The following is a 14,360-nucleotide window of genomic DNA, read 5'->3' on the forward strand; positions in this document are numbered from 1 at the left end:
CCTGGCAAATCAGCCATTGACTGCAATTATGTTTACAAGACTAAATTTCATGCTAATGGAACTATTGAGAGATTGAAGCCAGACTTGTTGCCAAGGGTTTTACGTAGAAGGCATGTATTGATTATATAGAGACTTTTTCTCCTATCGCAAAGCTTGTTATTGTCAGGTTCTTACTCTTTATTGCAACAATCAAATGATGGTGTCTCTTACAATTTGAAATCAACAATGCATTTTTTCACGGTGACTTCATAAAAGAAATATATATGTGCAAGCTGCCTAGCTATTCTGTAGGAGGCACCAATCAAGTCTGCAAGCTTCTCAAAAGTTTATATGGACTCAAGCAAGCCTCATGCCAATGGTATTCCAAATTCTCTCTTTCTCTCATTGCCTTTGGTTTTACACAATCCAAAGCTGACTATAGCCTATTTACTAAGGTGGATAACAGTTCTTTTACTGCCTTACTAGTTTATGTTGACGATATAATTGTTGCTGGAAATTGTTCATCTTCCATCGAATCCCTTAAATCCTTCCTACACAACCAATTTAAAATCAAAGACCTTGGCTGCTTACGCTACTTTCTTGGCCTAGAAGTTGCTAGGTCCTCAAAAGGTATTCATTTATGTCAGAGAAAATATGTTTTAGACATTCTGGCCGATTCAGGAACCTTGGCCAATAAACCCCTCAAGCTGCCTCTTGAGCAGAAGTTTAAGCTCACCAAGACTTCTAGAGATCCTTTATCAGACCCCAGCTTATATCGTCATCTTATTGGACGTCTTTTATACCTCACAATCACTAGGCTGGATATTTGTTGTCCTTTCCAGGTCCTCAGTCAATATATGGATACACCTACCAACATACATCTGGCCATAGCTTATCGGGTTCTTTGTTACATTAAATCTGCACCTGGACAAGGTATTTTATTATCTTCTTCCTCACAGATTCAACTCAAAGCCTTCTGTGACTCTGATTGGGCTTCCTGCCCTGACACTAGAAGATCAGTCACGGGTTATTGCATATTCCTTGGAGACTCTTTTATTTCTTGGAAGTCCAAGAAACAATCTATTGTCTCTCGCTCCTCAACTGAGGCAGAATACCGTTCTATGGCTTCCACTTGCTCAGAACTCACTTAGCTTCGATATCTCCTTTAGGATCTCTGCATTTCTCATCCTCAAGCTTCTCAACTTTACTATGATAACCAAGCTGCTCTTCACATAGCTGCAAACCCAGTTTTCACAGATGGACAAAACATATTGAATTGGATTGCCATCTCATCCGTGACAAGATACAGGAAGGTCTCATCACCACTGGAATAGTTAATCTCTATTCTCCATCTTGTGGGGGGATATTAGAGACCACATCAGTAGCATGCCATTTAGCATGCACCAAGCAAACAACTTGTAACAAAACTTCAACAGAATAGCCAGCACCACACCAGCAGAGCAACAACAGCACAACATGCTGCAACCGAATGAATTATTTGTAATTATTCCTTTTCTGTTTTGTGCTTATTTAGTTGAGGGCCTTTTATCATAAAGAAAGAGACAAAATAGTTTGTTAGATAACTGTATATATACACGATACTGTACACGATTATTCTTTTTAAGTAGAATACTAAGAGGTTCCCTCATCCTTCGTGCAAAAGCTCTCTCTCTTCATCTTTTATTTCTTCCTCCAATTTGTTACAATACAATGTAAGATCTTCATGATCTTAATTTTAATGGCAAATAAAGGGCGGGAACCTACCAACCTCTTTCTCATCTTTGTATCAATTTTATGTGTAGTTTTGCTTTATCCTATGCTCCATTCTAGATAAATAATGATAAGAAATCTCTATTTACGTGGGTGATTGGGTGCATGGCTGGGGTACAGCTGGGTACAAGGCTTACGTGGGTTACTATTGTTTTGTGTTTTATTGAATTAGTCAATTAATAACGTAATGGGGAATAGGAGTTGCTGAAAGCATTCCTAGTCTTCAGCTCCACTACTGGAGTCCCGGTTATTTTGAATTATTGTTGTATTGAGGTAGCCTATTTAGGTTCACGTTTTCTGTATTGAAAAGGGGACATTGAATAAACAAAAATACTCTCCAAAACCTCTGTTCTTCTTCTTTCCTTATCTTCCCAAATTCTTTTCTTATCATATAATCAGAACTTTCTTAATCCATCAGCCTCCTTCTCATCTTTGTTATAGGTGCAGGTTCTGTGACTGCCTTTTTGCTCCTGTAGATCATCTACTCTCCAGGGTAACTCTCTTTTGCCTGTCTTTTCTCTTTCTTTCTAACTCTTGATAATGATTATAACTTGAAGTGATTTACAGATTGATTGAACTAATCTTTTTGAAGAGATGAGAATGGGTTCTAAGGATTAGCTGGGTGCTTTCAAAGTTGTAGTTTTTTCTACAATCTGGATCAAGCGAGAAGCAATTTAAGCTCTTTTTTAAGCAACTAAGGAATAATGTTTAGCACACAGAGTGTAATTTTTAATTGAAGTGGAGATTTGAAAATCATAAGGAAATAAACGTATGACCAAACACAGAGTGTAATTTTTTTTTTTTTTTATGAGAGACAAAATCTTGAAGAATTATTTTTTTTCCCCTTAATTTCTTAGCACACCAACTCAACATATTAGAATGTTTAAACACACCAAACATCAATCATATTGCGTTGTTCAACTAAATACATCGAAAAACTAATTTCATAATTGAGTCTGCATTCAAAGGCCTAAAAAAATAACCTAACCTGATATCATTTTAATATTTAGATAATTTATTTTTTTCCTAATGTAAAAATCGCTCATAATATAATTTATAATTCCTTATTAATGCCTTGATCCCCGCAGCTTAGCGGCGGGTCTTTCAGCTAGCACTAACTACAAATTTATGGAGCCATGTGATTTAAATCGCGGTGCCTGGCCTTTTCTAATGTGGGATTTGATTTTACGAATCTTTAAAGTTTTATGGGTTTGGTAAACACGTTGTGCACAAACGTTTTAGATCTGAGCATTAGGCCTAAACACCTTGGATCTGGCAACTATATTTGGGTCTGACATGGTTGCCAGATTTAGGCCCGGGTCTAACAATATTACCAGACCCAGGCACGGGTCTGCCAGACCCGTGCTAGCATTTGCCAGACCCGCACGCCTGGGTTAAAATTTTAAATTTTTTTAAAAGCATGATTGAACTGCAAAAACAAACACTGCCTCATTCAAGTATAATTTTTCATTCATAGGAAGTAGAACTTAAATGCAAACTCTTTTTATTTGTGCAACTTATTTTATAATTTGTTATATTCGAAAAGGAAAGAATGAAAAAAAAATATATTAAGTACTAAGTGATTTATTTCAAGTCTTCAAAAATAAACTTTTATTTTTTGTGTGCATTGTGGATGAAAATATATATAATGAAACTAAGCACATATAGTCCAGTATTGTTAAAAATAATATAAAATAATGTTGTCATTGATGAAAAATCACAAAGGACCACCCATTAAATATGTTTTTTGCATTAAAAAAATAAAAAAGAGAAAAAAAAGAGAAAAAAAAGAAGAGAAAAAACGAGAGAAGATAGAATTTCTATTGAAAGAATAACAAATTTATGAACATAAAAAATGAATTATTTTAATATGAAGATATGATTCGAATATTTAGATCTAAAACGTTAAATTAGAATTTTGTGATAATTTATTATTTATAAATAATTTATGAACTTGGATTTCTATTTAGGATACTTCAATGATAATTTAAATATGTTTTCTTATATATATATATATATATATATATATATATATATATATAAAATTATAAGTTTCAACATTTTAATTATCACCTGCTTAGACTTGGGTCTCGCATGGCCGTCAGACCCAAGGCTTATATACACACTTAATTATATATCAAAATAACTACGTGGGTGTTTAAGAATATGGTTGTAGTTACTTTTTAAAGTATCGTTTCACTCAGAAATGCATTAAAATAATATATATATAATTTTCAAAAAGTTATTTTTGATATCAATATATCAAAACGATCAAAAAAACATAAAAAATAATTTTAAATAAAACAAATTTAAATTTTTAAGAAACACAATTTTTAAAACGTTCCCAAATGGTTAGATAGATCCCAGCCATGACTTTCCAAACACTATTTTTACTCTTTTTTTTGTCTGAAAGACCACACAATTGATGAGGTTATAAATCCTTCAAAGGCAAATGAGCTTTATTATAGAAAGTATACATATAGGAAATATTATAGGTATATTATATAGGAAATATTATACTTATACTCTTGTGTTGTAATCTCCACCATTATTATTGTATATTACCCTACACATATATATAGAAAAGATTGACTAACCAATATAAATCAAAAGACTGTTTTTGCAGGTAATCAAACTTTTATCATAAGTCTGGAATTTCTTAAACTAAAAAGAAGAAATCAAAGTACTTGAAATATTGATTAATCACGATATCAGACACTAAATAACTTATTATTAATTTTAAAACATCATCAAATATATATAATTTAACAGCACGGTATTAAAGTGAAAGAAAAGAATAATATTGGAGAACCCTAATGATAGTCATCTAGAGAAAGAGAAATATATAAATGAAGGCCATTCCTTATCTCGTTGTTTGGAGCTTTTGGAATTGAATTTAATTTCAAGGGTTAAATTAATTTTTGTGTTTAGAGTTTTTTTTATGGTATTGATAATAAAAAATAAGCAAAAATAAAAAGAAAAGAAAAATAAATTTTTAAAACTTGACAAATTATATTGATTAATAGTTTTTTATTCACCACTCATAATAAATCAATTAGTGCTTTTCATTTTTCGTTTAGTGATGAGGATGGGGTGCTAGATGCTAAGAACTGACTGAACCGATGGAGAGGTTTTAGCATACCTCCTAAGATAGGATTAGATGGTCCACTAAACTAAACTGACTTGTAGCGTCTCTATAAGAAGATTTCTAATTGTGGTTACACCTAATAAACCATAGGATTAAATGGTCCCTTCAATTAAAAAGTCCACTAAAATTACAGTTATGCTATGTTAATTACCCAAAGGGTACAACCCCTAGCTGTGATTATTATTCCATTAGATAGGCCTCCTCAATTACCGAAATACACAGGGGATCAACTCGTCTTTATACACTAAAAACACAACTATAAAAGCAAATCTTCACGTCCATTCCTTGTTCAGAAGCTAATTAGTGAGAGCAAGTGTGATTATCGGGAAGAGTTCGAAAGGATGGCATCACCATCTCGGCGTCATCTTGTGCATGCCATGGTTTTCGGCTTACTAGCAATTAACGTGGCGGCCAATATTTATGATAATGAGGAACCTCCTAGGCCACCTCATGATCACGAAGACCCACCATTACCATATAATCATAAAAACTCTCTATTTCTGCCATCAGGACTTCTTCATCGAGGAACACCGCCGCCGCCGCCTCGATCACCACTACCTCCAAATAAGAAGAAAACGCCCCCACCACCTCCAAAAAAGAAGAAAACACAGTCACCTCCACCACCAGCAAAATCTCCACCCCCGCTACCACGAGCAAAGTCTCCACCTCCGCCACCATCAGCAAAGTCTCCACCATTGCCATCAGCTTCACCTCCGACCTCATCTTCAGCTCCCATTTTACCTCCATTGCCTTCTAAAATTTCTCTCACTGTCCCTAACTCCCAATTTATCTCCATTACATCCTTATACTCCACCGACATCCTCTCCAAAAGTTTCACGATTTCCATCACCATCCCCAACTCCCAATTTATCTCCATCACATCCTTATACTCCCCCGACATCCCCTCCAAGAATTTCACCCATTCCATCACCATCTCCATCCCCATCCCCAACTCCTAATTTATCTCCATCACATCCTTATACTCCCCCGACATCCTCTCCAAAAGTTTCACCATCCCCATCCCCAACTCCCAATTTATCTCCATCACATCCTTATACTCCCCCGACATTCCCTCCAAAAATTTCACCCATTCCATCACCTCCTTATACTTCTCCTCCACCCCCTCCACCTATCCTCAAATCTCCACCTCCTCCGAGGTTTACACTTTCTCCCTTATTTCACTTTAAATCCCCGCCACCTCCATCTCCTTCCCCCCCTCCACCTTTCCTCAAATCTCCACCTCCTCCGAGGTTTACACTTCCTCCCTTGTTTCACTTTAAATCCCCGCCACCTCCATCTCCTTCCCCCCCCTCCACCTTTCCTCAAATCTCCACCTCCTCCGAGGTTTACACTTCCTCCCTTGTTTCACTTTAAATCGCCGCCACCTCCATCTCCTTCTCCCCCTCCACCTATCCTCAAATCTCCACCTCCTCCGAGGTTTAAACTTCCTCCCTTCTTTTACTTTAAATCCCCGCCACGTCCATCTCCTTCTCCCCCTCCACATATCCTTAAATTTCCACCTCCTTCGAGGTTTACACTTCCTCCCTTCTTTCACTTTAAATCTAAATCCCCGCCTTCTCTATCTCCATCACCTCCTTCATCCAATAATTAACCTCCACCTCGTTCAAAAATATCTATCAAAATTGGTCAGTTCTTTTAACTTTCTTTGTAATAGATTGTTCATTTCGATAACATGGTTCTTTTTTTTTTTTAATTTACCAATATTTAATCTCTAATTGTGTTTTTTTTTTTTCAGATTATATATGGTTAATGATGGCAGTGGGTTTCTTCGAAGAGACTTACATATTATATAATGCATGTATTGAAAATGTAATCAGTTGAAGGAAAGTCGATTGTGCTCCATCAATCATGCCAGAATAATATCATAGAAAATTAGTTATTGTAATAATATATGGATAATATGGAGGAAAATATTATGTTTGTTGAAAAGCATTATAATACTAAATGAATGTCTTTTATTACAATAATTACTTCTTTTTTTACAATTCTTATCGTTAAACTTTTTACTCGTCTAATTTCTTTGGAGAAAAACAGTAAAAGAGAATTTAGATATCAGGACAATGTTTACCTATATACATTGAAGACTTTCCCACGTGAAAATCTCAATTATTTGGACTTCCAGGTGTATAAACTTGATTATAATTACTTTCATATATAATTAGCGATGTGATTATCGGGAAGAGTTCGAAAGGATGGCGTCACCATCTCGGTGTCATCTTGTGCATGCCATGGTTTTCGGCTTACTAGCAATTAACGCGGCGGCCAATATTTATGATAATGAGGAACCTCCTAGTCCACCTCATGATCACGAAGATCCACCATTACCATATAATCATAAAAACTCTCTATTTTGTCAAAGAACCAACTCAACCCAAAAGCTTAAGCTGTTAGGTGAGGTCCCAGGATATGATTTATATTATTCTCTAACACACCCCCTCAAGTGAAAGCCCTTTGGGCTTGAAACTTGCACAGGCCCACATTACCTTGTGCTTAATTTTTATCAAATAAATGAGGATGGTGAGATTCGAACTCGAGACCACTTGGTCTTTATACACAGGGGATCAACTCGTCTTTATACACTAAAAACACAACTATAAAAGCAAATCTTCACGTCCATTCCTTGTTCAGAAGCTAATTAGCGAGAGCAAGTGTGATTATCGGGAAGAGTTCGAAAGGATGGCGTCACCATCTCACCGTCATCTTGTGCATGCCATGGTTTTCGGCTTACTAGCAATTAACGCGGCGGCCAATATTTATGATAATGAGGAACCTCCTAGTCCACCTCATGATCACGAAGATCCACCATTACCATATAATCATAAAAACTTTGTATTTCAGCCATCAGGACTTCTGAATCGAGGAACACCGTCGCCCCCTCGATCACCACCACCTCCAAATAAAAAGAAAATGCCCCCACCACCTCCAAAAATTCATCACCTTCAGCCGCCGCCACAAGCAAAATCTCCACCACCACCACCACCAGCAAAATCTCCAACATTGCCATCAGCTTCACCTCCGACACCATCTTCAGCTCCTATTTTACCTCCATTGCCTTCTTATATTTCTCCAGTTACATCCCCTTCAAAAGTTCCACCAATTCCATCCCCATCCCCATCCCCATCCCCGGCTTCAAATTTATTTCCATCTCCTCCTTATACTTCACCAGCATCCCCTCCAAGAATTTCACCCATTCCATCACCATCCCCATTCCCATCTCCTAATTTATCTCAATCGCATTCACATACTCCTCCGACATCCCCTTCAAAAGTTTCACCATTTCCATCACTATTCCCATCCCCGCATCTCAATTTATCTCCATCCCCTTCTTATACTTCACCAAAAATCTCACCAATTTCACCACTATCCGCACCCCCAACTCCTAATTTATCTCCATCACATCCTCATACTTCCCCGATACCCACTCCAAAAGTTTCACCATTTCCATCACTATCCCCATCTTCGCATCCCAATTTATCACCATCACCTTCTTACACTTCTCCAAAAATCTCACCAATTTCACCACTATTTGCATCCCCAAATCCTAATTTATCTCCATCACATCCTTATACATCCACGATACCCCCTCCAAAAGTTTCACCATTTCCATCACTATCCCCATCGCCGCATCCCAATTTATCTCCATCGCCTTCTTATACTTCTCCCAAAATCTCACCAATTTCACATCTAACCCTATCCTCGAATCCCAATTTATCTCCATCACATCCTTATACTTCCCCGATACCCACTCCAAAAGTTTCACCATTTCCATCAATATCATCATCCCCGCATCCCAATTTATCTCTATCGCCTTCTTATACTTCTCTCAAAATCTCACCAATTTCACAACTATCCCCATCCCCGAATCCCAATTTATCTCCATCATATCCTTATACTTCCCCGATACCCACTCCAAAAGTTTCACCATTTCCATCAGTATCCCCATCTTCGCATCCCAATTTATCACCATCGCCTTCTTATACTTCTCCAAAAATCTCACCAATTTCACCACTATTTGCATCCCCAAATCCTAATTTATCTCCATCACATCCTTATACATCCCCGATACCCCCTCCAAAAGTTTCACCATTTCCATCACTATCCCCATCGCCGCATCCCAATTTATCTCCATTGCCTTCTTATACTTCTCCCAAAATCTCACCAATTTCACATCTAACCCTATCCTCGAATCCCAATTTATCTCCATCACATCCTTATACTTCCCCGATACCCACTCCAAAAGTTTCACCATTTCCATCAATATCATCATCCCCGCATCCCAATTTATCTCTATCGCCTTCTTATACTTCTCTCAAAATCTCACCAATTTCACAACTATCCCCATCCCCGAATCCCAATTTATCTCCATCATATCCTTATACTTCCCCGATACCCACTCCAAAAGTTTCACCATTTCCATCACTATCCCCATCTTCGCATCCCAATTTATCACCATCGCCTTCTTATACTTCTCCAAAAATCTCACCAATTTCACCACTATCCCCACCACCAACTCCTAATTTATCTCCATCACATCCTCACACTCCTCCGACATCCCCTCCAAAAGTTTCACCATTTCCATCACTACCCCCATCATCGCATCCCAATTTATCTCCATCGCCTTCTTATACTTCTTCAAAAATCTCACCAATTTCACCACTATCCCCATCCCCATCCCCGAATCCCAATTTATCTCCATCACATCCTTATACTTCCCCGATACCCCCTCCAAAAGTTTCACCATTTCCATCACTATCCCCATCCCCACATCCCAATTTATCTCCATCGCCTTCTTATACTTCTCCCAAAATCTCACCGATTTCATAACTATCCCCATCTTCAAATCCCAATTTATCTCCATCACATCCTTATACTTCCCCGATACCCACTCCAAAAGTTTCACCATTTCCATCATTATCCCCATCTTCGCATCCCAATTTATCACCATCGCCTTCTTATACTTCTCCAAAAATCTCACCAATTTCACCACTATCCCCATCCCCATCCCCGAATCCTAATTTATCTCCATCACATCCTTATACTCCTCCGACATACCCTCCCAAAATTTCACCAATTCCATCACATCCTTATACTTCCCCGATACCCCCTCCAAAAGTTTCACCATTTCCATCACTATCCCCATCCTCGCATCCTAATTTATCTCCATCGCCTTCTTATACTTCTCCCAAAATCTCACCGATTTCACAACTATCCCCATCTTCGAATCCCAATTTATCTCCATCACATCCTTATACTTCCCCGATACCCACTCCAAAAGTTTCACCATTTCCATCACTATCCCCATCTTCGCATCCCAATTTATCTCCATCGCCTTCTTATACTTCTCCAAAAATCTCACTAATTTCACCACTATCCCCATCCCCATCCCCGAATCCTAATTTATCTCCATCACATCCTTATACTCCTCCGACATACCCTCCCAAAATTTCACCAATTCCATCACATCCTTATACTTCTCGATTCCCCCTCCAAAAGTTTCACCATTTCCATCACTATCCCCATCCCCAACTCCTAATTTATCTCCATCACGTCCTTATACTCCTTCGACATACCCTCCAAAAATTTCACCAATTCCATCACATCCTTATACTTCCCCGATTCCCCCTCCAAAAGTTTCACCATTTCCATCACTATCCCCATCCCCAATTCCTAATTTATCTCCATCACATCCTTATACTCCTCCGACATACCCTCCAAAAATTTCACCATTTCCTCACCTCGTTTTACTTCTCCTCCACCCCCTCCACCTATCCTCAAATCTCCGCCTCCTCCGTGGTTTACTCTTCCTCCCTTCTTTCCCTTTAAATCCCCGCCACCTCTATCTCGTTCTCCCCCTCCACCTATCCTCAAATCTCCACCTCCTCCAAGGTTTACACTTCCTCCCTTCTTTCCCTTTAAATCCCCGCCACCTCCATCTCCTTCTCCCCCTCCACCTATCCTCAAATCTCCACCTCCTCCGAGGTTTACATTTCCTCCCTTCTTCCCCTTTAAATCCCTGCCACCTCCATCTCCTTCTCCCCCTCCATATATCCTTAAATCTCCACCTCCTCCATGGTTCTTTTTGCCTCCCTTTTTCTTTAAATCCCCACCTCCTCTATCTCCATCACCTCCTTCATCCAATAATTAACCTCCACCTCGTTGAAAAATATCTTACTAAATTGGTCAGTTCTTTTAACTTTCTTTTTAATAGATTGTTTATTTCGATAACATGGTTCTTTTTTAAATTATTTTTTTTACTAATATTAATCTCTAATTGTTTTTTTTTCAGATTATATATGGTTAATAATGGCAGTGGGTTTCTTTGAAGAGACTACATATTAGATAATGCATGTATTGAAAATGTAATCAATTGAAGGAAAGTGGACTGTATCAATCATGCCAAAATAATATCATAGAACTTTAGTTATTGTAATAATACATGGATAATGTGGAGGAAAATATTATGTTTGTTAAAAAGCATTATAATACTAAATGAATGTCCTTTATTACGATAATTACTTCTTTTTTATAATTCTTATCGTTAAAATTTTTACTCATCTAATTTATTTGGAGAAAAATAGTAAAAGATAATTTAGATATCAGGACAATGTTTACCTATATACATTGAAGACTTTCCCCACGTGAAAAGCTCGATTATTTGGACTTCCAGGTCTACAAACTTGATTATAATTATTTTGATATATAATTAACGGTGTGTATAACATATGGTCCCTTGATTATAATAATTTTAATATATTATTAACTGTGGGCATAGACTCTCTGTGAGAAGAACGAGGGTTTTCTGTTTTGAATTTTACCATTCAATATTGAGTTGATTGATGATAAATTAATTTTAGCATTTTCTATGATATAATAAAATAAAAAAATAATTTGACCCAGCGGAGTCCTTAACCTGAATCATAGGGTTGATAGACTGACTAAATATCAATTAAAAAGTTAGGTAGGGATTTTTCAAGTTTAAATTATTATATCGAGTTTAATAACAATGTTGGAAAGTTTTTAACGATCTAAATGTGTCTTTTTTATGTTTAAACCCATAGCGAAAGTGCAAGCAGGTTAAACTAGTTAGAACTAATTAAACTATCTGAAAAGAGGATTCATCAGACACATTTTAGGTTACAAACTTTGAATTGATACTGAATTATAATGCAAGAGAGTTGAATTCTCTTTTTAATACAATTTTTTCCAAAAAAAATTCATGAATTTTTTATAATATGGCTTACTGTAAGAAAAGAAATGGTTCAAACAAATTGTATATGAATAGAAGCATCACAACAAGAAGAAGAAACAATGAGAAGAAAAGCTTTGATTGTGATAAGTCAATATTTTTTGTTTATATTTTTATTGCTTGAAAAAACCCAAGACGATATGGCTCTAGCAACATGCAAGACCCAATACACTTGGGTTCGGCAATTAGCTGAACCCAAAGTAATGTGGGTCTGACAATATGTCAGGCCCAACATACTTGGGTTCACGAATCAGCTAAACTCAAGGCAACATGGGCCCGATAAAATGCCAAACTCAAGACACTTAGGTTCAAAATTTAGTTGAGTCCAAGGCAACATGAGCCTGGTGAAATGTCAAACCTAAGAAGCTTAGGTTCAACAATCAGCTGAAGAACCTAAGGCAACATAGGCTTGGCGAAATGCCAAACTCAAGAAACTTGAATTTAGCAATCAGCTCAACGCAAGATAACATGGGTCTAGCAGTTTGCAAGACTCAACACACTTGGGTTCAACAATCAGCTAAACCCAAGACAACGTGGACCTGACAAAATACCAGACCTAATACGCTTGAGTTTAGTTATTAGTCGAACACAAGGTAACTTTAATATGGCAATATGTTGGATCCAAATGATTAATTAAACCAGAGGTGCTACAAATTAGATAAACTGTCACACCCTTTTTTTTATCTAAGTTTGGCTACATCTCAGGTCTTAAGTGTACAGGGATAAGGAGTCCTACTTTTAGAATGGTTTCATGATTTATTCATATCAAAGGTAATGATCTCTCTATATTTATAGATGTACAAAAGGTTACTTAGGGAGTCCACCACACGTACCTTCCCATTAATAATGTGTAAGGGATATTTGTTTCTCATTAATGGTGTGTAAGGGATATTTGTCTCTCATTAATGTCACGGAAAGCAAATAACTTTTTAGTCTTGCTCTTCTCTAAAGACAACTAGGTTTAAGGTTTATAAATATCCATTGAACTATTCAGGTAAGAGGTTCAAAACGTTTTCGACTCAATAGCTTGCATATACTTCGGAGCATTAATCATTCTAAAATACAAGAACAAACACTTTTGTTCTTGGAACTTAGGGCTCTTTTGAGTTATTTATTGCTTCTCCCATAAAGTTATTGACTTTGTTTTTATAGGTACTTAGGTTTTTACCATTAGTTTGGTACTTTTTTAGCTAAGGAGAAGATACTTGTGTTCTTAAACACCTTGACCCACCACTATTCAAATACTGAATAACTTCTTGCTTGAATATTCTAAATTTTAGGATATCACCATATTAGATCAATTAATCAAGGTGCTCGAATATAATCAAGCTAACTCTTTAATTATTTTAATATCAGAGTTAAAATATGAATCACTAAATTTTTAAATTAATATATTGAATTTATACACGATTTGATAGCTATTTAAATAGAACCATAAGTAGAAAGTTATAATTAATAAGGTTTTGCTTAACCATTTTGATAGCTATATAAATAAAACCAAAAGTAGAAAATTACAACAAAAGGTTAGCAACCCCAATCATGTCCAGACAAGCAATTTCTAAAGCAAAAGGAATCAAAATAATGAATCCTAATATAATAGGATAAACAATGATTTGCTAACCAAAAGGAGTTAGATGTGATTAATTAAAATTAGATAGCGATTATGTATTCGATAAATTATTTTAGAAAACAAAGTTGAAGTCCTAATTACTAGAGTTTATTTGTTTATGTAATAAAAAAAGACTACAATTCCATTTTATATTTGAAAAATATAAATGAATAAAAAGAAAATTAGTATGTAGTTTACAAGTTAAACAAAGAATTTTGGCTTTGGCAGCAAATCCTTATATAACTAAAAAATAAAAATGGAAAAAATACCAAATATAGAATACAAGAGTCAAAACCTACTGCAAATATTACAACAAAAAACTAACTCAATACTAGAGCGGCAGGACAAAACACGACTTCAACCGCATAGTAGCATCAGATCCAAATTGAATTGTCATTGCTACTAAATTTTTAAATATTGGATTTGATACGAAGGCAATGTTTTATTTGTGGTTCAAGTTAGATTGTATTCGTATAATTAAATACATGATCCCATAATATTAGTAGCATGACAATGTTAAATCATTTTGCTCTACCTTATTAATTTATGTATATTCCCATAATACTTTCTTCATAATAATAAGTTTT

At 36.2% G+C, this 14,360-nt stretch overlaps 2 protein-coding genes and 1 long non-coding RNA gene across 3 annotated transcripts; all 3 read left to right on the top strand.

Annotated features, from left to right (window-relative positions):
* Positions 1-263: 263 nt before the first annotated feature.
* LOC112323503 (uncharacterized mitochondrial protein AtMg00810-like) lies at positions 264-1,130 on the top strand. Its single transcript, XM_024581933.2, has one exon. It carries the CDS (start codon positions 264-266, stop codon positions 1,128-1,130), a length of 867 nt encoding a protein of 288 aa, XP_024437701.2.
* Positions 1,131-1,747: 617 nt separating this feature from the next.
* LOC112326288 (uncharacterized) lies at positions 1,748-2,555 on the top strand. Its single transcript, XR_002979920.2, has 2 exons — positions 1,748-2,242; positions 2,317-2,555. It is a non-coding gene; the product is annotated as an uncharacterized LOC112326288 (long non-coding RNA).
* Positions 2,556-5,164: 2,609 nt separating this feature from the next.
* LOC18095086 (extensin-like) lies at positions 5,165-11,063 on the top strand. Its single transcript, XM_052456419.1, has 3 exons — positions 5,165-6,188; positions 6,283-6,334; positions 10,805-11,063. Exons 1-3 carry the CDS (start codon positions 5,318-5,320, stop codon positions 11,061-11,063), a joined length of 1,182 nt encoding a protein of 393 aa, XP_052312379.1. The 5' UTR covers positions 5,165-5,317.
* Positions 11,064-14,360: the final 3,297 nt, after the last annotated feature.

Source organism: Populus trichocarpa, chromosome 1 (genome assembly GCF_000002775.5).
Source record: "Populus trichocarpa isolate Nisqually-1 chromosome 1, P.trichocarpa_v4.1, whole genome shotgun sequence".
Taxonomy (NCBI): domain Eukaryota; kingdom Viridiplantae; phylum Streptophyta; class Magnoliopsida; order Malpighiales; family Salicaceae; genus Populus; species Populus trichocarpa.